The sequence below is a fragment of the Salvia splendens genome, chromosome 14, assembly GCF_004379255.2.
Source record: "Salvia splendens isolate huo1 chromosome 14, SspV2, whole genome shotgun sequence".
NCBI lineage: Eukaryota > Viridiplantae > Streptophyta > Magnoliopsida > Lamiales > Lamiaceae > Salvia > Salvia splendens.
Genome location: NC_056045.1, coordinates 26,801,154 through 26,828,258, shown reverse-complemented (window position 1 = coordinate 26,828,258; position 27,105 = coordinate 26,801,154). Strand labels below are relative to the sequence as shown.

At 34.0% G+C, this 27,105-nt stretch overlaps 4 protein-coding genes across 5 annotated transcripts; 2 read left to right on the top strand and 2 right to left on the bottom strand.

The window, feature by feature from the left end:
- Positions 1–3,183: 3,183 nt before the first annotated feature.
- LOC121765753 (long chain base biosynthesis protein 2a-like) lies at positions 3,184–7,005 on the top strand. Its single transcript, XM_042161968.1, has 12 exons — positions 3,184–3,462; positions 3,552–3,617; positions 4,068–4,156; positions 4,388–4,533; positions 4,624–4,748; positions 4,827–4,920; positions 5,023–5,186; positions 5,531–5,692; positions 6,007–6,133; positions 6,225–6,391; positions 6,474–6,581; positions 6,683–7,005. Exons 1-12 carry the CDS (start codon positions 3,340–3,342, stop codon positions 6,779–6,781), a joined length of 1,470 nt encoding a protein of 489 aa, XP_042017902.1. The 5' UTR covers positions 3,184–3,339; the 3' UTR covers positions 6,782–7,005.
- A 1,471-nt stretch (positions 7,006–8,476) lies between these two features.
- LOC121764431 lies at positions 8,477–9,325 on the bottom strand. The gene has a single exon (XM_042160446.1). It carries the CDS (start codon positions 9,323–9,325, stop codon positions 8,477–8,479), a length of 849 nt encoding a protein of 282 aa, XP_042016380.1.
- Positions 9,326–11,936: 2,611 nt separating this feature from the next.
- Positions 11,937–17,753, top strand: LOC121765659 (V-type proton ATPase subunit C-like). Of its 2 annotated transcripts, XM_042161860.1 has the most exons (12): positions 11,937–12,158; positions 12,245–12,313; positions 12,397–12,524; positions 12,614–12,713; positions 13,710–13,777; positions 15,013–15,154; positions 15,396–15,512; positions 15,696–15,821; positions 16,026–16,109; positions 16,214–16,293; positions 16,629–16,729; positions 17,361–17,753. In XM_042161860.1, exons 1-11 carry the CDS (start codon positions 12,039–12,041, stop codon positions 16,726–16,728), a joined length of 1,134 nt encoding a protein of 377 aa, XP_042017794.1. In that variant the 5' UTR covers positions 11,937–12,038; the 3' UTR covers position 16,729; positions 17,361–17,753. The 2 variants fall into 2 exon arrangements, with proteins under 2 accessions (XP_042017794.1, XP_042017793.1); XM_042161859.1 differs by lacking the exon at positions 17,361–17,753 and having other exon boundaries at positions 16,629–17,015.
- Positions 17,754–21,642: 3,889 nt separating this feature from the next.
- Positions 21,643–24,776, bottom strand: LOC121763733 (transcription factor bHLH137-like). The gene is made up of 8 exons (XM_042159799.1): positions 24,425–24,776; positions 24,205–24,327; positions 24,074–24,139; positions 23,864–23,932; positions 23,693–23,779; positions 23,492–23,608; positions 23,261–23,393; positions 21,643–22,004 (listed from the first exon to the last, which is right to left on the bottom strand). The coding sequence occupies exons 1-7, from the start codon at positions 24,611–24,613 to the stop codon at positions 23,301–23,303; spliced, it is 744 nt and encodes a 247-aa protein (XP_042015733.1). The 5' UTR covers positions 24,614–24,776; the 3' UTR covers positions 21,643–22,004; positions 23,261–23,300.
- Positions 24,777–27,105: the final 2,329 nt, after the last annotated feature.

Here is a 27,105-nt window from a genome sequence, read left to right as displayed (position 1 = left end):
TTTCCTTGATCATGTAGACGAATACCATATGTTTTAATTTTTTTAACCGTGCTCCTTTAGATTATAAAATTGGAAAATTTATAGTAATTATTGTACTTGGATGAAAGGAAAAGAGTTTAGTTTATCAATACTAGATGTAAAAGTAAAGTAGTGGGTCTATTGAAGACCCTAACTTTTCATTGCAATATTCATAGTTAAAATAAAAATAAAAATGACTTAAAGTCTTTTTTTTATATTAAAAAAAATAGAAGTAGTATTATTCAAATGACTACTATGCTTGGGATCATAAACTGGGCTGAAAATTATGGGCTTAAAGTATTTGGGCTAAGAACTGAATGTCAAAACTTATAGTTTGTTCAGACTACTTACACTGAAATTAAATAAAACTGGGCTTGCATTTAAATATATGTATATATATGTGTCGCGAGTTGTGATTAAAAAGTAACCAAATTTCAGTGTATTATAATTAGAGATTAAAAGGTAACCAAATTAACTAACTCTGGGCTTGCATTATAATACACTGAAATATTAAATAAAAAATGAATGGATATGATGAAAATACAAAGGTTTCATTTTTATATGTCAATTAGGTCATTGTAAGGCGTTTTAGTTGATACGAGTGATATACACTCATATGAACTAAAATGATTTAGTAATGATCTCCATGTTATGAATTAAATCGATCTAAAATGACCTACATATTTGCTTATTTGATTATGCATTAAGACTGGAACAATATAAATGTAGTATTCCATGGAATATTTATCCTAAAAACAAATAAATATGTGTCGCACTGTAAGAGTTTATAACTTTAATATATGCGCAAATAATACGATTAACAAGTAATTGGTTTTAATTCAATTTCAAAAAAGAATAATTCTTGAAGTAAAGTGATAAAAGAATAAAATAAAATTGAGCATTCAGAGTTGACAATTGACATTGTTTCTAATAAGTGGAAATAAGGATTGATTTGGGTATATATACCGCAGGAATATATGGAATACGTAAATAGGTCAAATTAAAATGATTTAAATGGTTTGGGGAATTTATAAATGAGATTGGCTTGACTTTTGAATCAATTCCTTTGCATGCATTGACATTTACAATAATTCATGCACGACACCTGGTGATGTTGATGGAGAAAATCAATATAGTCAACATTCATACATGTCTACTTAATTTATATACATAAGTCAGTAATTAATAATTTAATAGTGAATTTGTGTGTCTTGTCTAAAAAAGACAGTAACTAGGTATAATTCAAATTCATAATGCCACTTCCCAAATCAAATGAGCCCATTTATGATTTTATGTTAAGTGAGTTTTGTTCTTGACTGAAAATATGCATCGGATTATATTATATAATTAGAGTGTCCAAATTAATAATTATTTTTCTTGAAATGAATGAAATTGATGTGGAAATGGTAGAGGTCCCCTCACAGTGGGAATATCTTTATCTATTCTTTGCAAGGATGATAATATTTGTGGTTTATGATTTAATCAAGATTGAGCTATGTAGTTTCATGCTATAATTATTAATTACTCTCAAATAATTAAAATAAGTCGAACAAATGTCACATTTTAACTCCGATATGCTATTAGTCCGGAGTAGACACGTAAAGTGACTAATACAAACACAAATTTCATTAAGAGCCTACAAAAATTTAATATTGGAGTAATATTGGGGTGTATTGACCTAATAATTCATTGCTATAAATATAATTCAATGCCTCAATGGCATGGATTGATCGAGACACACATACGCATATATATTAGGTGTCCTTAATATTTGTTTTATTTTATTTTTGTAAGGGACATATTGTCATTAACTATGAATCATTAATGACGTATTTGACGATTAAACTCGAGATTTTAAACTGTGAAAAAATTTCAAGATAAAACTAATATTGATTAATTCAAGACGGAAAGTTTAATTCAACTATTCAAGAACATGATTTCGAGTCTTCGACTTTCCCCTCAATTTTTTTCACACTAGTATTTCTTTATTATTTATGCATTTTTTCAAGAATTGAATGCAAATCAAAGTAGATGCAAAAAAGGGTATGGTCCATTGGTCCCTCTCTGATGCTGCAAGATTCTATTCCCTCGAAAAGATGAAAAACCGATTGAATCGTGTCCAAGGGTGGCTCAATTTTGCACCCATTACCTTCTATAAATACTTGTTGGTTTGCAATGAAATTCATCATCAGACCAAGATGAATAGAACAGGGAAGAGCGGTGTTGCATGAAATAGCAGAGTGAAGTTCGGTAGCCAAGGATGACTTGCCTATATTCTTTATAGGTTTCATAATTTATATGAAACTAATATGGTTTTTAGGCATCGTCCTGTGGCTATCCAAACTCCCTCTCTTTTATCATGCCAGTCCGTCTTCTTCCTTCTCCCATAAACAATGACAGATTTAGGAGACAAATGCTATGACGTTCAACAGAGCGAAGAAGGATTTTGAAGGGCGAGTGATGTAGCATCCATCTTAGGGATGAATGATGAAGTGACTCCAACCTCGATGTAGCTGGGGTAAATTGTTGCATTGTAGGACTTCATTACCAAATTTAATAGAGTTTTTCAACTCTTACATGGCAGGCAGTGGGAACAATCAACTGCAATTAATGATTAATGAATCACAAGTTATAGGTGATGTGAATATTTTATATGTTTACAGACCGGGGGATCGATCCAATTACCAACAAGTTCACAATTTCTTCCTGCCACCCCTCCGGACTGGCAATGTCAAATGCATTTGTGCTATTTGTGCTTGATATGTATTTTTGTGTGTAATTTGCTTGCAATTGGATCTATCCTCTCGATCTGTGTTGGAATAAGAGAAGATAAGGTAAGAGATAGTTTGGTCAATTTAATCCCTCCGTCGGCCAAATGTTATTCATATTCGATTCAGTATGTGTTTTAAAAAATGTGATGAAAAATGAGTGGAAGAAGGTAGTGGAATATGAGTTTCATATTTATAAATTAATTTTATAGCAATAAAATTTGAGTGTGTTGAGTTATAAAATGAGCTCCATTTACCAAAAATGAAAGAAAAAATAAAGTGGATAATATTTTGCCAATGAATTGAATGACAAAATTGGACAAGATTAGCAAAACTTGTGGAATAATAAAATTACATATTTACACGTAGCATTTACAAATAAAAAGCTTCACTTTATTTCGCAAAATAAAACCGGAAACGAAGAAAAAAAGCGAGGAAGAGAGAGGGGAGCGAGTCAAACTCAATCTGCTTCCTTCCACCATTCTCCCTCTCTCTCACCATTGGGATCTCCTCTGCCTCTAACACAGCTCCGGCGTGTTCGGATTAGATCAAGATGATCATCCCCTATCTCACCGCCCTAACCACCTACTTCAGCTACGGCCTACTCTTCGCCTTCGGCCAGCTGCGTGATTTTTTCCGCAAGTCTGTCGATTGGTGGTCTGCTAGCACCCTTCAGGTACGAGCTCTCCGATACGCATTTTTGTTCGATTTGTTTCTCCTGTAGGCGCTGAATCTGATTATCAATGCGTTTTTGTGCTATGGAAGGGCTATGCGCCGATCTGTTTGGGGCTTGAAGATTTCTACATTCGCCGCCTTTATTTGAGAATTCAGGTTCGTGTTTTACATCCGCTTTTCCTCGTTACTTTTTTGGTTTCGTCGTCAATGTTTTAAGTATTTTGTGATTTATTACTAGTATGATTTATGAACGGATGGCATTTTCCTCGTATTTTATGTCAATTGGTGTCATTTCGTATGCTTAGTGAACTTCGTAAGGAATTTGGGAATGGCTTGTTTGTGCTAAAGTTGAAAAGGTTGCCTGTTGTATGTAAAGTTGATTGAATTGATAGCAAGGAAAGAGGTAATGATGTCCTTTCGTCTATGATATAATGTAATCAGTGTAAACACATTTGGTCATTTATCTTAAACAGATGAGCTAGATTTGATTCCGTTAATCGTAAATAGTGGTTGGATGGCCGTGATTTCACCATGTTGGATTCTATAATAGTCTCTCTACATTGTCAGAGGAATGAACTTGCTGTGTAAATCACATGTGATTTTCAGGATTGCTTCAACAGACCAATATCAAGCCCTCCGGATGCTTGGTTTGATGTGGTGGAGCGTGTCTCCAACGATAACAACAAAACACTAAAGTAAGAATCTTCCTCTTACTTTATTTTATTTTTACTCACTAATCACAACCGAAGTCCCTAATCACTTAGTTATAAATTCTATTTTTGATTTTATACTTTAGCACTATAAGAGACCAATCACCATATATTCAAGTAGAATGAAAAATTCTAGCTTCCATATGAATTCAGGATCATGGTCTTTTAGTGTGGAGCTCACTCTGAATTCAATCCTCTATTGGTATTTTTCTGTAGGCGAACTACAAAAGTTAATAGGTGTCTGAACTTGGGATCTTATAACTATCTAGGATTTGCTGCAGCAGATGAATACTGCACACCTCGTGTAATTGAGTGCCTGAAGAAATATACCCCAAGTACCTGTAGTACTCGTGTTGATGGAGGTAAATGTGTGTCCTCATTAAATTGCCAGTTGCCACACTGAAGTATGTATCTACTTATGTGTATATTGATGAATAAAACGCTTTGATCAGGCACAACAATATTGCATACTGAAATGGAGGAGTGTGTTGCCAATTTTGTGGGAAAGCCAGCTGCTATTGTATTTGGGATGGGTTATGTAACAAATTCGGCCATTCTTCCCGTGCTAATCGGAAAGGTACAGAGAATTAGTTGGCTAACTCAACTTTGAAATTTTTTGTTATTTTGTATAGTCCTCACTTTGTGAATTTTTCAGGGAGGCCTGATCATTAGTGACTCTCTGAACCATAACTCTATAGTCAATGGTGCCCGTGGATCTGGGGCTACTGTTCGAGTTTTCCAGCATAACAGTATGTTCTAATGTTTAGATAATTTAACAATAATACTAATACTAATAACAACAACAATAATATCTTTATGCCATCATTTGATTCTCTGGATATCCTTTGTAGCACCATCCCATTTGGAGAGTGTTCTGAGGGAGCAAATTGCAGATGGTCAACCTAGAACACACAGGCCCTGGAAAAAGATTATTGTTGTGGTAGAGGGAATCTACAGTATGGAAGGGGAACTTTGCAAGCTCCCCGAAATTGTTTCTATCTGCAAGAAATACAAGGTAGATATCAATACAAGATATTGCTACCTCCATATTTGCTGGTTGCTAGCATTCTCCCCTCTTTTCTTTTGTATAGTTAGTGCATTAATCGGTTCCGAATCTTCAGATGGATTTTCAGGCCCTCTGTGTCTAGCTTCTCTTTATAAAGAGTGTATATGAATAAATACACATGACTATCTGGTGTAATTATTTCAAAATAAAACTTTGGGATCTGCTTTTCAAGCCCTTTAAATTATAATTTTTGGTACTTTTATTTTTGTTATTTTTCCCTTACGTGTTCTGGCTCTTTCATGAGATCCAATTTGATCCGTGTTACCTGTTCACATTTTTGTCCTTTTGAACAGGCATTTGTTTATCTTGATGAAGCTCACAGCATCGGGGCTGTTGGTAAAAGTGGAAGAGGTGTTTGTGAACTCCTAGGAGTTGATACTGCTGATGTGGACATAATGATGGGAACTTTCACTAAATCATTTGGATCTAGTGGTGGTTATATTGCAGGATCCAAGGTGCATCCCATAAGTACTCTGTCAAGATTTTAAATATTTCATTAGAAGAACTTAAGATGGTACACTGTAAAGCTTTCGGGCTCTATGCCCTCTTTTTCGACATCTAACTATGCTAGTGAGCAAAATTAGCTCCGAGAATGGCATGCCATCTCATAAGTAGTGTCAATTGATTGGCATGAATAATGCATTTGTTTGCTAAGGGTGATGTTCGTAAGGATGGTTTCTTTACTTTCTTTTACATGTCATGCTGACATGGAGATGTCTGTTAATTTCTTGATCTTGCAATGATGCATGCCGACATTTTCTTCTCCCAGGAACTTATTCAATACCTGAAATACACATGCCCTGCTCATCTTTATGCCACATCAATATCAGCACCGGCTGCTCAGCAAATTATTTCTTCCATCAAGGTTGTTCTTGGAGAAGATGGTTCTAGCAGAGGTCAGACCTTTTTGTCCCTCGTTGCGACTCAACTTTTCAGCTTCATGTATCTTCCAATAGTTTTACAACTTTGGGCATTTTGTCAAAACAGGGGCTCAGAAACTAGCTAGGATTCGTGAGAACAGCAACTTTTTCAGGTCTGAATTGCAGAAAATGGGTTTTGAGGTTCTAGGTGATAACGATTCCCCTGTAATGCCTATAATGCTCTACAATCCGGCAAAAATTCCTGCCTTTTCACGAGAGTGCCTCAAACGGAATGTAAGCATTGTTTTCTTCTCATATGCTGTTTCTTCCATGTTTCTCATCATTAGCACAATCTAATTCAATCATGGAATTATAGGTTGCTGTGGTGACGGTTGCTTTCCCAGCCACCCCATTACTGCTGGCCCGTGCTCGCATTTGCATTTCCGCTTCTCATTCAAGAGAAGACCTTCTCAAAGCTTTAGAGGTTAGTCTTACTGTCGTTTGCACGTGCTCACATTGGCATTGCATGATTTGATTGTAAGGGAAATATTGGGTGATCAATATCTAACTGCATGAGACTGGCAGGTTATCAGCACTGTAGGAGATATGGTGGGTGTAAAATACTTTCCCGCCGAGCCGAATAAGCAACAAGTGGAGGTAGGACAGGTTAAGAAGGTAGATTGAAGAAACGTAATCGTGACAGTTTCTCAGCCAATTTAGAATGGTTATATAGGAATATCGTTGCCGCTGCTTTTATGAAAGTGGTGTTGTGATTTATGCAAGTGGCGTCGTGAGTTGCATAACTTTAGTTATTTGTTGTGATATTCACCCCCCAATTCTGGGATAATATCTTCTTGCAATTGTAAATGTCATCAACTTTGGTATTTATCTCCTAATTGTGTTTGATCTGGGACTGCATTTTTTTTACGAAGTCTCATACAGTAGTATTTAGTTTTGCTGTCCATTTCGAATAATTCATCATACGCACATTTGGTGAAAAAACCAATGGCTCAATAGAACATAACCTCATAATTTCATAGGCCCCAAAAATTTTTGAAATCGAAACACATGAACTAAAAGGAAATGCTATAAGAGAGTTCCGATTCGACCAAGCTCCCAAGAAGAAGACAGAAGAGTAATACTCCATATGTCACTGCAGAAGAAGCAAGGAATTTCTGGTGATATTTAAGATACACACAATCCTAATTTCTGCACAACATTATGCTATATTCCCTATTAAAAACTGCTACATATCCTAATCTGTTGAGAGAACATTTCTAACAGTACCAACAACAAAACCTCCAGTCATCGTTGCATGTCCATTCTGGCTTATAGAGCCAGACAAGTATAAAGTTTTATATTCTACGATGTTTAAGACGGAAGACGAGATCACCTACGTAACTCTTGACTTCAATCCTACTCAATCTTAAAACTGAGATGATTGATGTTTAAGATGGAAGACGAGATCACCTACGTAACTCTTTTGACTTCAATCCTACTCAATCTTAAAACTAAGATGATTCGACAGTTAAATTAGCAGCAGCAACCAATAGCAAATAGTTCCATCTAAAGATAGAACTGTAGAACATAAAAGGTTCGAGTTTTACCAGTTTCATCTCTGTGTCGATAACGCCTGAGATGTGCCGTCAACAACATCGTAGATATAACAGAACTTAGGAAGGATGCCAAAGCAATCAATCAGTCTCCGAGGATATCAAAAACCTATGACGGGAATCAGAAAAAATCGATTCTTCAAGGTTTTAAAATCGATTCTTCAGAAAAAACCTACGGGGCGGCCAACCAGGTTCACCTATGATTAAGGCTTTAAAAATAACCAATCTTGAAAATGATCACCTTTGTCTATGCTTAATGCTATTCGTCACTAGCTATAACTTCACCCCTAAGATAAATACATAGAGTTCACCTAGTCATTATAATGAAAAGTAAAACGAGGCATATACATAGTTTTCACAAGGTAAGACGCAAATTTTACCAATCAGACCAGCACAAAACAAGACACTCTCAAGAACTAATAAGACATGGAATAACAACAAACGCCGAGTATTCTCAGTGACACAGCAACTCATGTCATTTCAAAAAGAGATCCAAAAGTTGTTATTCACACTGTAACCACAGCTGCATCATGCGATAGTAACTGCCACAATCAGAGCATAAGTGTACATGTAGTAGGTTATGATCAATCAGCAAGCTGACAGACCATCTATGCAAACCGTACAAGTTTACCAAACTAAAAGCAGCAAGAAAACTAATCAACATACCCTAAACTACAGATATAGACCGAGTTCGTATATGCACTACGATTTTCAGCAAAATGAGCATCCAAAAACTCCTCCAAACAAGTCTTTCCATCGACAAAGCTCACGGGAACGATTTATCGAGTTTCTGGATAGACGAATACAGTTTCCTTCGTATCCCAACCTCATTAATCCCCATATCCTTAAGATCTTCAAGAGTCAGCAATGGCAGCACCGCATCGTCCACCCCATGAACCTCAAAGAGTGTCACATACTTCCCTAACCCCAAATCATTAAGCCACATCCTCAAACCACTACTATCCCCATCTTCTCCCATTTCATGGGAATGTCGATCCTCCCTCAATCCCCTCTGCTTTCCACCTACATTGTCACGATCTCCACTCAATTTGAGATTCTCGTTATCATCGTCATCAAACGAATGATTAGGGCTAGACGGATCAGAATCCTCGACTACTAAATCGCCACTAATCCGATTACCACCCAAATCCCCCTCTTCCTCGCCTACTATGTGTTGATTTTGATCGTGTTCCCCACTCTCAGCATCACTAGGCAATCCAAAATCCCCAATTTCCTGATCCCCAATCCTCCGAGATTTTTCCACAACCCCACTCTTCAAATTGGATGACCTAACCCTCTTTCTCTGGAAATCTCTATCCCGATTAGCGGCACTGAAACTCCTCCAGCTCCCAATCGCCACATCTTCTTCCAAATCCGATTTCCCGACTCCTTCGCCCTTGCCACGCTCATCGGCGGCGGCGTTCTTGGTGAATTTGGAATTCGCGGTTTTGGCGGTTCGAGGCTTTCTGGGTGTGGGCGCGGCCTTACCGGGCTTCCACTGCTGCTGTATCTTGCGGGGGGCGGGGTTTTCGTAGTAGGGCTGGTGCAATCTCACGCTTGGGCGGCGCATCCGCTTGCCGTTCTCCTGCGGCGCCTCGTCGCCGTTGAGCTGCATTGCTCTCCGCTACGTACCAGCTGCTTTTCTGTGTGGAGAAAATTGAACAATTTAGTGGGTTTCGGCAACAGAGAGTAAGAATCGTGGATCAATTGAGGCGGTGTAATGAGAGAGAGAGAGAGAGAGAGAGAGTTCAGTGTTCAGTGTGTATGATGATGCGGAATGTGTGCGTGTGAGCTCTATTTATAGTTAGGACCCGTTTGGTCTTACGATACGATATAACAAGATAGTGGTGATGAGATAAAGTTTTTGGGCCGAAATAATGATAATGTAAGATAGTATAAAAAGTACGGTTTTTATGATGGGGTTTGGTTACTTGGTATATGGGAGATGTGTTTAATAGTAGTTGAAATAACAAAATTACCCTTTATTTTTACATTTATATGTTTTTTTAAGAATAAAAATGTGATTAATTATTATAAAAATTAATTTAGTAAATTAACCACTTGATTTTGCAAATTATTGTGCAAAACACATGTACTAGTTGTCAATTTCTCAAATTAGATTAGTCATCCCGATTTGTAATCATGAGGCAAATTATGTGTAATTTTCAATTTCTTAATTAAGAATAGTCATCAATTCTAATTTATGTAGATTATTAGGCGAATTATAGTAAATTTTCAATCTCTTAATTTAGTCATTCATTAACAGCAAAGTTTAGCCAAATTAAAAATCAAAATCAAATAAACTATTGTGGACCTAGTTCCACAAACAAGCAATATCGATACTTTTTTTCCTAGAATTATAAACTAGTAGAAAATATCCCCAATTAAACACAGTGAACTTTGATATATAATTATTCAAAAGAGGAGCTTTGTAAATAAAATCTAGGCTCAGATTGATGTTCTACCACCACAACCCCAAAACCGATGGCATGATTCCAATCGGCAGCCAAGGCGGTGACGATGGCCATGGTGGTCGCACCACCATCTAAATCGAAACCCAAATCGACGACCTTGAATTTGGAGCAAGAACCCCTCAGATCTGAAACAAGAGTTGAAAAAAGACGTAGCGAAAGGGGAGGTGCATTGGCGGCCATGGTGGTCAAACCACCACCCAAATTGATGCACAAATCGATGACCTTAAATTTGGAGCGAGTCTCCCTTATATTTGAAATAGGAGATGCAGAGGGATAGAAAAGGGAGCAAAGAGTTTAGAATGAAACACATAATTATGTGTTCTCACCCAAATTAGAAGTGCATAGCTTGGAAACTTGCTCAAATAGTGTTTTATCGGAGGAAATTTGGCCGATTGTAATACGGGTGATAACCCACAAAAACGGTGAAATTACGCGGTTCGAGACGGGCCTTGAAAAGTTACACGGGCTCTAACTCACAAACCAAACGATATACACTGTTTTGCTAAGATAAAAAAACACTATCATGACATATCACACAAACCAAACGGGTCCTACTACTTTTTAATATAGGGAATAATTTTTAGAGAAATGGAGTACTATATAAATTGTGGAATGTTTATGAAACGGTATTAATTAGGGGAATTCAAAATATCATGTAGTACTTCTATTTTTGCTAAAATCATCAAGTCAACTTATTCAAATTATATTCATGTATGGTTTAGGAAAAGGAAAAAGAGGTACACATTGTAGAACTGTAGAAGTATATTAAATTAGGCAAACAAGTGAACATAGGAAAAGGAAAAAAGGTTGCGTTCACTGAATATTGATTTAGGAACAAGTCAACTTATTTAAATTAAATTATATTCATGTCTGGTTTTGGAAAAGGATAAAAGTCACATTCATTATACGTTGATTTAGGCAAAAAAAATTATATATCTATTGCTATTAATGTAATAGGAAAGTTATCATTAATATTATACTCCCTTTGTACCACTTTAAGAGTCTCAATTAAAATATTCCATAAATAGTAATAGGTCTCATGTTCCGCTAATTTTTTTCGATTACATTTTATTATAAAACTAATACTCCATATAAAAGTAGGACCCGTATTCCATAATTTTTTTTCTCCAACTTTCCTTTATTTTTCTTAAAACTCGTGCTGAACTCAAATGAGACTCCTAAAGTGGGATAGAGGGAATAACTTTTTTGCCATTATTTTTTTAAAATACTGAATTAAATTTTAACTTTTTGCAAAATTTTGATTAAATTTATTACTACTATGGTGCCTTTTGTTATATAGTAGTATAATTTCTTATCACAATGGAAAAGTATAGTACCAAATTTATATAGAAGTCAACTAAAAATTTATTGAATCGTACTACAAGACAATTGTGAAATATACAAAAGTTATTGTTTAATATGCTACTTTTGAAAGTTATACTCAACAAAAAAATGTGATTAAAATTACAATTTTTTTTATATAAATCTTTATTTTGAATGATGGGATTATACGAAAACAAAAAAAAAACATTGTAATGCTATCCTAACATACTTGAATTTGTTCATTTTTTTTGCCTATATGTATTATTTTCTCATTCTTAGATTATGGTACTAATACTTTTTCAAACTATATTTATGTTAAAACTTAAAATAGCGTAGTATATTTTTGTAATCACAAATTTTATGATTATCATGATTGTGGATTCAGATTTGAATAGTATATCGTGTCAACATGTCGAGACATTATCAAATTGACAATAATAGCAAATGTGACACGTAGGAAAGGAGGAGAAAGATCACGAAGAGGAATCAGAAGCTTAATCGAATCGCTTGATCAATCTGTAATCGGCGCCAATGGCGACTCGTTACTGGGTAGCGTCTCTCCCCGTCGGTCAAGGGGCCTCCGCCTCCTCCGTATGGACTCGTCTCCAGGAATCCATCTCCAAACAAGCCTTCGACACCTCTCTCTACAGAGTATTTTCGCAGATCTCTTCCACACCTCGCATTTTCCTCCAAATCCTGATTCGCCCAATTGTGTTGTTTTTGTTTGAATTCTTCAGTTCAACATTCCGAATCTGCGAGTAGGCACTCTGGATTTGCTCTTGTCTCTCAGCGACGACCTATCGAAGGCGAGTTCTTCACAAACCTTTACTGATTTTGTTGAAATTGTTCTCCCGATCTTTAATTGGAGTGTGATTTATTGTTTTGGCAGGCAAACAACTTTATCGAGGGAGTGTCACACAAAATCCGGCGTCAGATTGAGGAGTTGGAGAGGGTGTCCGGTGTTGTTAGTAGCTCGCTTACTGTGGACGGGGTTCCCGTGGACTCTTATCTTACCAGGCAAAATTAGATGCTTATTATCGAATCTTTGTTTATGAATTGATGTTTGTTAGCGTCTGGATTTGGCTGAAGGTTTATGATTTCTTTAGATTCGTGTGGGATGAGGCAAAGTATCCAACAATGTCGCCGCTCAAGGAGATTGTGGACGGAATTCATATACAAATTGCCAAGATTGAGGATGATCTCAAGGTATGCTCACTCAATACCAGCTTGTTTATAAATTTATATACTAGAATCCTTTTAATATTTTGTTTCAATATGGATTTTGTCAAACAAATTAGACTAGCAAACAAAGCTTTTGCGGTACAGCAATACCATAAATGTTTGAGAGATTAATCGTGTCATCTATCTAATCTCTTTGTTGCTGATTGCGCTCAAACAACCAAAGTTACTAGGTTACTCTCTAGTGGACGGTTATCTCCCATATGCTTCTTTAGTTGTGTAACTTATGTTGGCCCCAGAAACCTATATTAATGCTGGCCAATCATAATCCATTGTTACCATAACTATTTAGAATCCTTTGGAGAATCCTCTTCAGTTTAATGATAAATTCTATCTAGCTAAACTCCCTCTGACCCTAATGTTTTTCTGGCACAAGAAAGATTCTAAGCAGCTTTAGAGAAATATCATTAGACAATTAAAACTTATATTATTGGTCATGTTGCGAATTTTTCTGTTCTATTCTCGTCTTGCATGCTTGCAGTAACTTAAACTGCCAAAAGTGTTCACTTCTTAAAAGTAGTAACTTTTGATACATATATACTTCAGTAAAATTTCAAATTGATAATTTAATAAAATATTAATATGATACAATAACAACAAACTTTTTTTGCTATAATTTCGGAAGCAATTGTGGATCATAGTATTCCAATGCTGATGTACATGCCAGGTCCCTGTACGATTATGTCAGCTACCTGGTAAAGGACAGTATGGTCAATAAGTCTAAATAATGTTTTTGTTATGGATTTTGACATGTCATGCAAAATAAAGATCTTTTAAATAGATGTTCTGTCTAGATTTGATGGCAAAGTTAATCCTTTGAGTGCATTACTAATTTACTACTGTGCTCAACCATCATTTTTTGTCTCTTCTTATGAAAACAATTGTATATATCTACGTATGGTCTTGAATGTCTCAAGTATCTGGGCTTGGAGACATTAGCATGATGGTTGATCTCCTTTACAGGTCCGCGTCGCTGAATATAGCAATGTGCGCAGCCAACTGAATGCAATCAACAGAAAGCAGGCTGGAAGGTATATGAGTAGTTTAAGCTTTGATATTTCTGGGGCTTGTGGTATGGTAACTTTAAGAATGAAATCAATTATTAGTGAATGAATAAAAAAAATTATTCTCTGTGATTAAGGTAAACGCCATAAAGCTGTTGTTTGCCTACCATTTAACTATATATTGTTTAGAATGAATTCGACTTCTGCTGGTGTCTTGATCGAATGTTGTGAGTATGTATACTCATTGCTTTTCGTTAGTGACAAACATAATCACTTGTGCCTAATTTAATACATGCTGACACAAGTTGTGGGATAGTTCTTGCAAGTCCATTTGCTATGAACTCTATCGGGTTTTATTTTCCCTGTGAATGACTGTCTTGGTAATTGGTACTGCACTACTGCTTTTTGGAATTTGGATACAAATGCCTGCTTGCTCAATTTGGTGGCTGTTAGGTGTGAATGGCTTGGTGTCTCACTCACGAAAAGGATTGTATCTATAAAAAATGGGAATAAAGTTGCTTTGGTGTATTGAAGAACCATTTATGAAATGCACCTGGTTGAGGACTGTAAGTCTATAATAGTACAACTTATACAGATGATGCAATATCTTCTTTTGAGCTATGGCTGTAGTTCTTTACTTGGTATAAATCCTTTATATTCTGAAATAAATCCAAATCCAATTACAATTCTGAAAAATGGGCAAAATGAATTTAGTTATTATATATTATCTATTATCTACATTCCAGTAATTCTGTCTCCATAATTGACTTCTGGTAGTTGTTCTTCTGAATACCCTTTCTATCTTAAACAAATTACTCGAGTCTTGAAATGCTGTTGTGAACACTAGAAGTCTAACAGTGAGGTTTCCCTTATACTTTTTGGGAAATACCCTCAATGCTTATTAGATGGAAATCATGGAACAATACACTAGGTATTTTAGATATTTCTACCTTTGAAGACTTAGTCTGGATTTTTTTAAGAAAAATACAGCTTCCAGAATTATCATTAGATAATATATTGTTAAAGAGGGAACTTTGTGGTTGGAGGATTGGTGTTCATGTGTTAGCAATTTGCTAGCAACGAGAATGGTCTTCTCTGTCTCTCTTACGCACAAGCACATCCATGCCAGCACACACACAGTTGCTTGCATGCAGTTTGTGGGAACATGTTGAAGTTTTTTGGTGATGATAGCATTCTCAGCATCACTTTATTCAAGTATGAATGTATTCTAACTCACTGTATCAAATGATTTCTAAATGCAGCTTAGCCGTTCGTGATCTCTCAAATTTAGTAAAACCAGAAGATGTTGTTAGTTCGGAACACTTGACTACCCTTCTTGCCATTGTTTCAAAGTATTCTCAGAAAGACTGGTTATCAAGCTACGAGTCTCTTACATCATATGTGGTAATCACTCTAGTTACTAGATGGGAGATTTTCTCATTATTCATTTAGACTGCAGTAGAATGCCTATCTGTCCTTTTTTTTCATTACTGATTGTATAGAGTAAGTGCAAAAGAATAAAGAAGCATCTCATCAAACATAAAATGCGGTTGTTTGCATTTAACAGCTTATCTTAGTTGCCTTAAATATATACATTCAGTTCTGATTTGGAAAATACTATTTCTTGATTAAACTTTTTGATTAGGTCCCCAGATCTTCGAAGAAGCTACATGAGGATAATGAATATGCTCTTTACACTGTGACATTATTCAGTCGTGATGTTGATAATTTTAAAACGAAGGCGCGTGAAAGAAATTTTCAAGTAAGTAATGGTAAACCTCATTTCTTTTACTATTTGATTGATCTTCCCTAATTGGTTTTATAGTATACCTTGCAACTATTGTACAGGTTTATGTTAACATTTGTAGTTTTCCAAAGTTGTACTTAATAAGACAGTAAGACACGCCACTGATGCTCTTTTGTCATTCACTAATAATTGATATAGGTTCGTGATTTTGAATATAATCCCGAGACCCAAGACAGTCGCAAGCAGGAGCTTGAAAAACTGATGCAAGACCAGGAGACAATGAGAAGCTCCCTTTTGCAATGGTGCTATACTAGCTATGGAGAGGTCCTTATTCCCCCTTCTATAATTTTCTGAAATTAGTTTCCTCAGATGTATATGTGTGGCGATATGTGAATTATGTTCTCCAAGTCTCAATGAATTAGATGGAAACAATAGAAAATTGTCTGCACTATTAGATATGATTTCTTATATTGTGACTTAAGTTTACTTTGATCCGTTATAATTTTCACACGCTTCATTCTATTACAGGTTTTTAGTTCGTGGATGCACTTCTGTGCGGTAAGAGTATTTAGTGAAAGCATTCTCCGATATGGCCTGCCACCATCTTTTCTGGTAGTTATACTGCCTCTCAGTTCTGTACTTCTGTTGCTTTTTCTGTCAAATGGCTATGTAGGGACCTTGTTCTAACCATCTCTTTTTCGCCTTTTTTTTCTCAGTCTGTTGTACTGTCACCTCCAGTAAAAAGTGAGAAGAAAGTTCGCTCCATTCTTGAGGGAATGTGTAGCAATTCAAACAGGTAATACTTTTGATGTGCTTTTTAGTTCTTCCTACTTCTCATGAAACTTCTATAGACTATTTTTTTGGACAAAAAAATCCCCAAAGCCTGTGATCATGTTGGACCATAACTCCAACTAGATTTTGCTGAAGCTGTCTAGTTTTCTGGGATGAATGTTTTCCGAGTAGATTTATGCTCTGTCACCTCATGAATTTGTGGATTGTCACCTATGCATCCGAAGCAGATGCATTGTGTCTGTTTAACAAAACCAAACAATTCCTTTTGAGCTCAAATATCAGTAGAATACTCAACTGAAGAATTCTTCTGTTTCATCATTATCTTCTGTGTTACTGTAGCACGTTCTGGAAAACTGAGGACGATGGAGGAGTGGTTGGCCTTGGTGCAGGCGAAGCAGATGCTCATCCTTACGTCTCATTCACCATTAATCTTATTTAAGGTGAGACGCTGAAGTGTCACTGTCCCTTTTGCGATCAATTGTGCTGGTTTATTGGCTATAATAAAGACATTCTATCCTTGTATTATACAGTATACTAGTATATTGCCCTATTCTTTTCTTCCTTCAGATGCATGTGCTTCCTGTAAAACACTCTCACCTATTATTTTTCTGTAATTGCATGCCGGCTGGACTTGTGAATCCCAAACATTTGTCATCTGAACTTGTGTTTTGACAGATGTAAATTGGATTTTATTAATCAGCAAGGAATAAGTTATCGGATTTTATTTATCAGCTACAAATAAGTTATTGGTATGAAAATAAGCGAACCGATTTGTCATCTTGATGCTGGGATGCTGACATCCAACAGCTTTCTTGATGAAAGATGGAACCAAAGTAGATACTGTTAGCCTTTGATTTGTTTGCTAGATTACATGAATACGGAGTTAACATGTCGCGAAAAGGAATGGAAATGCATCATCTCCGCAAGCTGGCAAATCGACAGTAGTAGAGATGTGGAATATAGAAAGGATAAGAGTGATGCAAACTGCTTTGTGATGTTTACTTAATTCACAGACAACATTGCACATGCTATGATTAACTTCGTATTTTACGAGTTTGTTGCATAGTGCAGAGATAGAGATTTGCCAATTTTGCACTTATCTTGACAGTCTGAATGAGAGAATCTGATGGAGATGCTGATGAGAAGCCACAGATCACTGATCCTTCGTTGTCACTTGATATGTGGATAACATAAAATGACTTATTTGAATAAAGAATCACCACTCACTATTTTCTCGTGAAAACTATATTTTTCATGAGAACATGAGATCCACTCCATTGAGAGTGTGAAGTTACTGATTTCGTTGTGGAATTGATTGCATGAAAGAAATTTGAAGTCTTGCCTTTCATGAGATTCGAATCCATGATGCATTCGTCGTTTGGTATGTAAATTGTAAATTGAGGATGTGATTGAATGTGTAGTAGTAGTGTTTGTGTGGAGCCAAACAGGTATGTAAATTGTAAATTGAGGATGTGATTGAATGTGTAGTAGTAGTGTTTGTGTGGAGCCAAACAGGTCGGAAAATGACAAGGTAGATGTAGCTATTGCAAGAAAAAGACGAGAGAATTGAGTGAAAACGAACTTTGTGATTTCTTCCACAAAACAACATAGCCCATCGAATATCTTGCAAGTTGCAATGAAAGGTTTGTTTATGGCTATTCTAATAATTATATATACTAAAATAATAGTACAACAAAGTGAAAGAGCGAAAAAACAATGAAACAAATCGAACTTTAGTTTTGTGTAATTTGTAAATTGTGATGTCAATAACAATTTTTAAGCTATTAGACCAAATTAAATGTATCAATAAAATAAAGTAATAATGCTAAGGATAAACGAAGATTATGCTTACTGATGGTGCTCATTAAAGATATTTTAGATATTTAGCATAATATTTGGCTACCTATACAAAGATTAGAGAATAACCAACTATGCTATGCAAAACTCATTCTTAATACAAAAATGCAGAACCAAGTGTACGGAGGTAATTTTTAATTCATCGTAAACTTATTTTTACGTGATTATAGCACTGATGACATAAAATGATCTTTACATGATCTTAAACCAGAATTTTATAATATGACCTAAAATTGCTTTATTATGACCCTTTGTATTTTTCTTTAATTATTGATCATTAGATTGTCAAATCTCAAAGTCGGAATTTCGAGATTAACTTTTGTATTGATAATTTTCCATAACCAACTTTTACAAATTAATTACTAATAAATATGCAGGTCAAGATATATTGCTGCAGCCTTTATTATATTTGGTCAGAAAGAGTTTGTAAATAAAATACAAAATGTAATTTTGATATGAAAATATATATCGGTTCGTTTTAATGAGTTGCAAGACTTGAGCAATTGAACTAACTTTGCTAATTGTTGGAATATAAGAAGAAAAAAACAAATTCCCCTTAAAACAAATTAAAAGAAAAAAAATCATATAAAAGTCCACTCTTCTCAAATTTGTTGACTTTATAAAGTGACAATTATCAAATAAATTTAATATAAGTTGTGTTATTTAGCAAATGTCCCCTAAATTCACAAGCTATAATATGTCATTGATATTCATCTACACAAAACACATTTCAAGTACCAAATAAAATTACACAAACAAACGTCTATTGCATTTCATAAGAATATAAAAAACGTGTATATACATCAACCTAACTCTACATTATACCTTATCTGTAAATCTTCTTCCAAAATTATTGTAGCATGTGATAAGTGTAGACATTTATATTAATTTGAGGAGCACATATATATGGACATAAAGATGACAGTGTCCACTTCTAGAGAAAGCTGTCCAAATTTAAATAATTTATTGTTCCAAAATATGAATAAAATAGAATTCGTGGGTCATCCCACTAGGTCTTTTCTTTCTCTTTTTGGAAAGTTGACTGGAATAAATTTATATGTTAGCTGATGGAGTAACAAGATAGGGCAATAATCAAAACTTGGGGTCAAACATAATTCACTATTGATTAAACAAATTATAATTCAAATGGGTGATCTATTAAAGTAGTACTCCTTCGCCTAAAAATATTTGTTATTTTTTTCATTTTAGCATCATTGCATGTCTTAATTTACCTTAGACTATATTTATTATGTAAAGTAGTACTCCCCCGGCCCGATAATATGTGTTTCATTTTTTTGGGGTATGTTTGTCATCGCATGTCCCGTCTATTTTTTTTACTATATTTAGTAAGTCGATTCTAGATTTCATTTACTTATTTCATTCACATTAAAACTCACATTTAAAAGTAATATTCTACGAGTATTAACTTTTTAAAACTACATTAGTTCAATTTTATAAAATTTGTATAGAGTCAAAGTGGAACACATAATAGTCAAACGGCTAGAGTATTTCATATGCTTGATAAGGGTTGTAGATGGATATCTATTTGTTTATATTATAAGTGATAAGTTATATAATCAAATGTAGATCAATTTCCTCATAAATGCCACATGCCTTGCCTCCACATGAATGCAGCCAGACATTGGTTTTGTGTTTTTAATTCTGTGAACTTGGAGCTCAATATTTAATTATACTAGCCCAAACTTCCATTTGTATTACGTTTTAAAGACATCCTGTTTCTTCATAATTTCTAAGATTTTCATTAGCCTTTTTATTCATTATATATAGTCCCAAGTCATTTTTATGTAGTAAGAGTATAATATATTGTGGGTCAGTGGGTGGGTGGGTGTGCTCGCTGTTACTTAAATTTTATTTTTATTATTATTATTATTATTATTATTATAAGTTTATTATTATTATTATTATTATTATTATTGTTGTTGTTGTTGTTATTAATATTGTTATATGAAGAGAATAACCAAGTTGCTGGTTTTTTGGAATTTTACATATCTGCTTGAAAATCTATGTAAAGTATAACTACTTACTGTATATTACAACTAAGCTATTGATTGGTTCTGAACTTATGATGGTGCAATGGAGCTATTATGATTTAGGATTCAATTACGTGGCACTATCAAATGTTAATTAAAACGACATCACATTATAGGAAGCCAAATTAAATTATTTAATTCAGTATATTATGATATTGTTTCGATGTCTACAATGTTGATGTGATGTTATTTTGGTTAAGATCCGATAATATCCTGTAAACAAATCATCAAGTCATATATGTATCGCAGTCGTTATTGGCAGAAAAACAAATTTACAAATTGATTTTACAACTAGTATATATAATCAGAATTTGACAAAAAGTTTAGAAATTATTGACAAATACATTATCTACATTCATCCAATGTAGGGAATCATTGCCCTCGCATGTTAAAACGGGTTTGCAATTTGCCACATTATGCCCAACTAAATTCGGATTATTATATACTAATACATTAATAATTTTCAATAATTCAGATTTCATCTATCCTTAATAAATACTTCCTTCATTCTTCTTTAATAGAGACGTTTCATTTTCTATACTTGTTTTAGAATAATAATAATAATAATAATAAAGTAGTTAAAGTGGAGAAATGGTAATGTAAAAAAGAGAATAATGTAGTTATTAAGGAGGAACGGAGGGTGTATATATGGTCAATTTATCAGGGCTGTAATATATGCAAAACTAATTCCTATCGCCGAACTGTCGAACCAACAAATAGTTCATTATTAGATCGTTTTACTTTATAGAAAGAATGAAGTAAAACGGTCTTAAAATGAACTCTGTAAAAAATGAACTAAAACGAACTAAAAATGAACTAAAACATACTAAAAATAAAGGGTTTGATGGTTTGCGCTAGAAATTAGTACAACATTGATTATAATCCCAATTTATCATTTTAGTATGCCTAACAAAATTGTCCACTTCTATTTTTGAAAATTACCACAGCTTTTATCTCCTTGTATTATATCCGCACTACATCAATTTATTGTACTCAAATTATGCATGGCACACGCATTTTCTAACATTTACAGTTAAATATGTACGCTCTAACAAATGTGGACCATTTTTGCTTGTACATCAACACACAGACCAAATATTTACAAAAATTCATGCTAAAAATAAGTTTGAGTACATTTATAAGGGACAAATGAAGTACTACTATTAATCACTTTGATGAAGTTCTCTATTTTATTTGAAACAAATTGGAAGCCTAGTAAAAAAAAAATTCAGTGTAATTAAATTTATCTATATGGTAAACAAATGAGATTTTTTCCACTATAAAATCCCTCTACATATATAACCCATCAATTCATGTCAGTTAGTAGTATAGTAAAAAATCAAACCATGGTTAAAAGGTTAAATCAGTTAGTCGACAAGGACAAGAAAGTCACTGTAGAATTAACTGAATATGACCAAATGTCGGTGAAAATAAGATATGAGTAGTATACTTGAATTACTAAAATGCACTAATTTAAATTTAAATTCACAACATTCAATACATATATATTCCCAACACATGGAAATTAAATGCTAATTAATCTTTTCCTTCTACATAATTTGTGCCTAAAATTACAAGCACTAGAAAATGTGCTCCCATATTTGAGAGTTAAATCTGATATAGATGGAGTACTATAATCTGTCAATAGATTAATTATATCCACTTATTCTTTAAGCCCTTTTTTATGCTCATCAAAATCTATCGAAGCAGCTTGAACTTTCCCCATCAATTTCTTTAATTAGAAATATTATGAGCATTAGCTTTGACTGTCTTCTTCCTCCATCAATATCAAATTATTTCAACATACCTGATAATGATTCACGGGAGACAAAGAAATTGTTATATATATGTTGAGTAAATAAAGAAACAAAAATTTCAGCATGAATAAATAAATATCAATTTATATGTTAATTGGTTATAAATTGATTTATGCACGTTTTTATGATTCGCCACAACTAGTTTAATTAGAAAATTAATTTTGTAATATACGTACTATATGAAAATCAATACTCCACATATAAAAAGTTACTGAAACTGATGAAGCATATTCTTTTATTTTATGGGCTTAATGTATCATTTTCCTTTTCCTTGTGATTAACGTTTCACATATTCAAAATAAAATACATTAATTGGTTTTGATTATGTTAATTGATCTGCAAACGATGTAGTTAATTTACTTTCTTTACCAATGGTAATTACTAATTGTACATGATTCTTTGAAAAGGTAAAACAAGCATAGGTCTAATAGGGATGTCAATGTAGCCCGCAACCCGTGGGCTGGCCCGAATAGCCCGCCAAATTTATAGGGTTAGGGCTGGAAATTTCTAGTCCGATAAAATTAAAACCCGATTAGCCCGCACCCGATTAACCCGCGACCCGTTAGGGCTAGACCCGAAAACCCGATGAAATTTCTATTATTCTATTTTTTACTCCTAATTCGACACTTCATTGATTAATTTTATAATATAGATAACTAAAAAATAACTTTCAATTTTATATTAAATATACAAATTATTTATTGAATTTTTATTAATATAATAATTGATAAATAAATTAAAAACTTCAAATTCACTTAAAAATATATTTTAATTTCTAAAACATGCATTAAAATTTCATGAAATATCTCAAATATTAGTATTTGATCATGTTTATGATTGAGTTTGACCATATATCTCAAATTTATTATAATTAAATATTTTATATTTTATGAATATAACTAATTTTCATCATTATTTATTGGATTGATCGCATGTTAATCTTATCGGTAGCAACCTGATTAACTTGCTAGGTTAGCCCGAAACCCGAGCTTTTAGGGTTAGGATTGAACATTTACAACCCGAAAGAATTCACAACCCGATTAGTCCGCACCCGATTGACCCGCAACCCGATGAGCCGGCCCGATTGACATCCCTAACTCTATATATAGTCAGTAGAATTCAAAGGCATTAATGAATGGGAAATTATAAAATCTTTCAAATCCATTGTATGAATTAAAATGGAGTAATTTTTAATTAATTAACATAATAAATAAAATTATTTTTCAGACAGTGAATAAGTGCTAACCAGATGGTTGTAGGGCAGATGCTGGAATATATACTATTAATTAATGGAATGAAAACAGGCTGTTGTTGAATCCTGAATGATTGAAATTTTTTTGTCTATGCTCATCCACTTCCCACAAGCTCTGGCTGCTTCCCTGAAAATGATATATTTTGTCCATCTTCCATTAAAATATAGGAGTAAAATTTTATATACATATCTATGTAAACGAAATAAAGTTGATGTATAATTTACCTGTGGAAGTTGGGCTTGTTGAAACAAAATAGGATTTTCAACAAAATTAGTGTTATTGTCTGTTGTGGGACTGCATTCTTGCATGCTTGGCATTGGGGATGGCAAGTCACTAAGATCCTACATGCAAATTTAATTATCATATTTAGATTAACAAATAAAATCAATAGTTTATGAATTAAAGAAATAAACATATATGTGTACCTGATTAGGCCTAGCCATGAATGATTCTAAGTCCACCCCAAAGTCATAGAACGTGGGATTTACAGAAGCAAGCTTCATTGAGAGAAACTGCAGAAAATGAATTATTTAGCATGGTAATTAATTACATAAATTTAAAAGAAAAATTTGAGAATAAATAAAAAAAATATTCACCTCAACTTGATTTTGGAGGGATTGGACATAATTAATAATTTCATCCAACATGAGGGCCTTTCCAGTGACCTGTTTTGTCACACAAAACCACATGAGCTGTCACACAAAATACATCTAAACAAACAAAATTATCCCAAACCAAATCAAAACTGGCCAATTATATTTATATATAATTGGGACAAATAAAATTATTGAAGTTGAAGAATTCACCTTGTCACAGCCGGGAACAAGAGTCTGCAGCAGCTTCATTCTCTCACTTATTCTCTCTCTCCTTACCTATAACACAACAACTATGTCATTTCACAAAGTAAAAAAAAAAAGTTAAAAAAAAAAGTATATACCCTCTCAGCAAGACTGTGACTATCAGTAGCTTGGCCCCTCCTTGCCCTTACATGTATGTAGCCTTTCTTTTCTTCATCATCTTTTATTTTCTTCTGCTTCTTTCCCTTCCCTTCTCTCTTATCCTATCTCACCACACCAACATTAATTAGCACTAATATAAAAAAAAAATCATGTGATTATTAATGTAAAGGAAAATAATACATATAGTAAAATAGTAACCTTGGATTGAGCAGAATTTGGAGAAGAGTGAGGGTTGCATTTCCTCTTTTTATCCATGGTTTCTTGTTTATGAGTGACAATTGAAGAGGAATTGTTGTCAATGGTGGTGGCATCAATAGTGGTGGAGCTAGGGAGGAAGAGGGGGAAAGGGTGGTGGTGGTGAAAGGAGGTTGAGGAAAAGGCTGCCATGTAATGTTTGTTGTGTGCTTGCAATTGGAGTAAAGGAAATTGTGAGAAAGTGATGGGAGAGAGATTCTGCAGAATTGGGGTATGATTTATTATGATGATTAGGATGGAGGGAGAAAATTAACTTAGATTGATATATATATAATATCAGAATATTGTGGGTCTGATTCTGATACAATGTCCAGAGGGCTCACTTGTATTTATATACTTATAATTATAACCTCTGGGGACCAGAAGAGAGAGAGATATATAATTTAACATATCTATATTTTATTTAATTACTAAATGTATGCACGCAGCAGTAAAAAATAATTTAGATGATGGCTCGAAATGAAAAAAGAAATTGACTGAGGAAGTACTACCCAATAGTCTATTTTCTATTTTGATATATGTTCATAAAAATTAAAATTTTTCAGTTTTAGATGTATCACATCCCATCATTTTTGTCGTTCTCTCTTATTTGCATCTTTCTACTCCTTCCATCCACCAAAAATAATAGAAAAAGTTTTAATAAGAAATCGGTAAAATAAGAAAGAGAAGAAAAAAAAGTAAATAAAGTAATAAAAAAAAGGAGAAAATATAGATAGAATAGTTTTAATAAACTTTCATCTTTGGATGAAAATAATTATTTTTGGATACTCCAAAATAGAAAATTTTGAATATTTTTTTGGACAAAATGAGTACTATTTATCCATCTTACAATTAATAATATTTTAATCAATATTTTATTTTATTAGTTAAAATGAGTATCATTTATTACTAATATTGAATCACCTAGCCAAAAATCTGCACTTTAAATTGGAGAAAAATTCGAAACCCTAAGAAACCAACTAAAATTCCAACGAAGTGACTCGTCATTTCGTCAACAGATTCTGCAAGATGAGACATAAATCAAACTTTTCCAAAATTGAAGAATCCTTTTAAACAAAACATAAGTTGACGTTATTTTTGGAAAATATTGAAAATGGAGGACACAAATTGTGATCAAAATTAAACATAATTGGTAGTACTACAAAACTTATTTATTGCTGTTAGTCATTATAATTAAATAGAAGAATCATATGTAAATCAATAGACATGACATGATCAATAATATCTCCTCCTCCATCATTTCCAGTTTGAAATCAAACAAAACATTCCCCAAATAAATTGTTTCTTTTTTCGTTTATTATGGATTATTTCATTCATTGAACTTATATATTTTGGATCAAGAATCTACTAATATATTCATTTTAATTCATCATATTCTATGATTATATATGTATGTGAAATAATTTGATTGGGGGCCATGGGTTAGATCCATAGATGAGTCAATGTGAGTAATCAGTTGGTCCAAATGTGATGAACAGTTAAACAAAATGTCAGTTTGCTTTTTTCATAACCTTTAATTCAGTGAATCCGATTGAGCATTGTGCATACGATTCTGCTCTGATATTAATCATTACAACACAACAAAATTAAGTAATTATTCTTTCTCTTTTTTCCAAATATACACCAAAAATAATCATTTTAATAGTCTCGTTGTTCTTTGTTTTACTTTTTATAGGAGTAGTTGTATTTGTAAATATTCTCAATTAAAATTTGCTTCCTTTTTTTTATAAAAGCAAAATGCTCAAAACATCCACAAGCAAGAACACCCCATAAACATCCAAGAACAACGAAACCGGAGGCACCCCGGCAAACCCAAGGCACGATGAAAGAAGAGAAAAAGAGGTAAACAACCAAGTGACAACAGAAAGCAACAACCGTGCTTGGGTTGATACAGTTAACTAGTCTTGACCCGTGCTTGGGACCCAGGCGCTGGGGGAGATAGGTTAACTTGGTACCCTTGATTGGGTTGATACAGTTAACTGGTCTGAACCCATGCTTTGAGGAAAGGTTGGCTGACTCGTTCCTTCCCATCCCGACAACAAAACGCAGCTCGGTGGTAAGACGCTTCACCTCCGACTGTTAGGCCGGGGGTCCGAGTCACTTCGGGGGTAGATGGGGAACCATCGTCGATCCTCCTTTAAAAAAAAAGCAACAACCAATCATACTGCAATCAACAACCTAGACTCGCAAGTCCCCTAGATAAAGATAACATACCCGTGAGAACATACTTGCCATAGTCGACCCCATCTAAAATTGTGTTGCAGCAAAATTCTAAAAAGGCAAAGGATCCATATTTGGGCTTCCCTTCTTCCCCTTATAATTCCCGGGTCTTGCCATTCTCTTATGCTTTTCAAATTTTCAAACATTAGAGCATCCACAACCGTGCTCTTGCCAGTGGCACGGTTGTGGGCTCGGGCGGTACTATTCATGCATGCTCTCTGGCAAGAGCACAATACCCACAATTGTGCTCTTCCGCAAGGACGAGCACAATTAATTTAATATTCAATTAAACATAAACATTTCCATAATACTAAAATTCATTAAAAAAACATAAATAATATTACAAAGTAGCGCCGATTCATTAAAAAAACATAAAAAAACATAATACTAAAATTCATTAAAAA

Coding starts and splice junctions, on each gene's coding strand:
- LOC121765753 (XM_042161968.1), top strand. CDS start 3,340: ATGATCATCCCCTATCTCACCGCCCTAACCACCTACTTCAGCTACGGC. Junction 4,534..4,623: donor TAGTACTCGTGTTGATGGAG/GTAAATGTGTGT, acceptor CGCTTTGATCAG/GCACAACAATATTGCATACT. Junction 4,749..4,826: donor TTCCCGTGCTAATCGGAAAG/GTACAGAGAATT, acceptor TGAATTTTTCAG/GGAGGCCTGATCATTAGTGA.
- LOC121764431 (XM_042160446.1), bottom strand. CDS start 9,325: ATGCAGCTCAACGGCGACGAGGCGCCGCAGGAGAACGGCAAGCGGATG.
- LOC121765659 (XM_042161860.1), top strand. CDS start 12,039: ATGGCGACTCGTTACTGGGTAGCGTCTCTCCCCGTCGGTCAAGGGGCC. Junction 15,155..15,395: donor AGTCTCTTACATCATATGTG/GTAATCACTCTA, acceptor CTTTTTGATTAG/GTCCCCAGATCTTCGAAGAA. Junction 16,110..16,213: donor GCCTGCCACCATCTTTTCTG/GTAGTTATACTG, acceptor TTTTTTTCTCAG/TCTGTTGTACTGTCACCTCC.
- LOC121763733 (XM_042159799.1), bottom strand. CDS start 24,613: ATGGCAGCCTTTTCCTCAACCTCCTTTCACCACCACCACCCTTTCCCC. Junction 24,328..24,424: donor CAAATTCTGCTCAATCCAAG/GTTACTATTTTA, acceptor GTGGTGAGATAG/GATAAGAGAGAAGGGAAGGG. Junction 23,780..23,863: donor CCCTCCAAAATCAAGTTGAG/GTGAATATTTTT, acceptor CATTTTCTGCAG/TTTCTCTCAATGAAGCTTGC.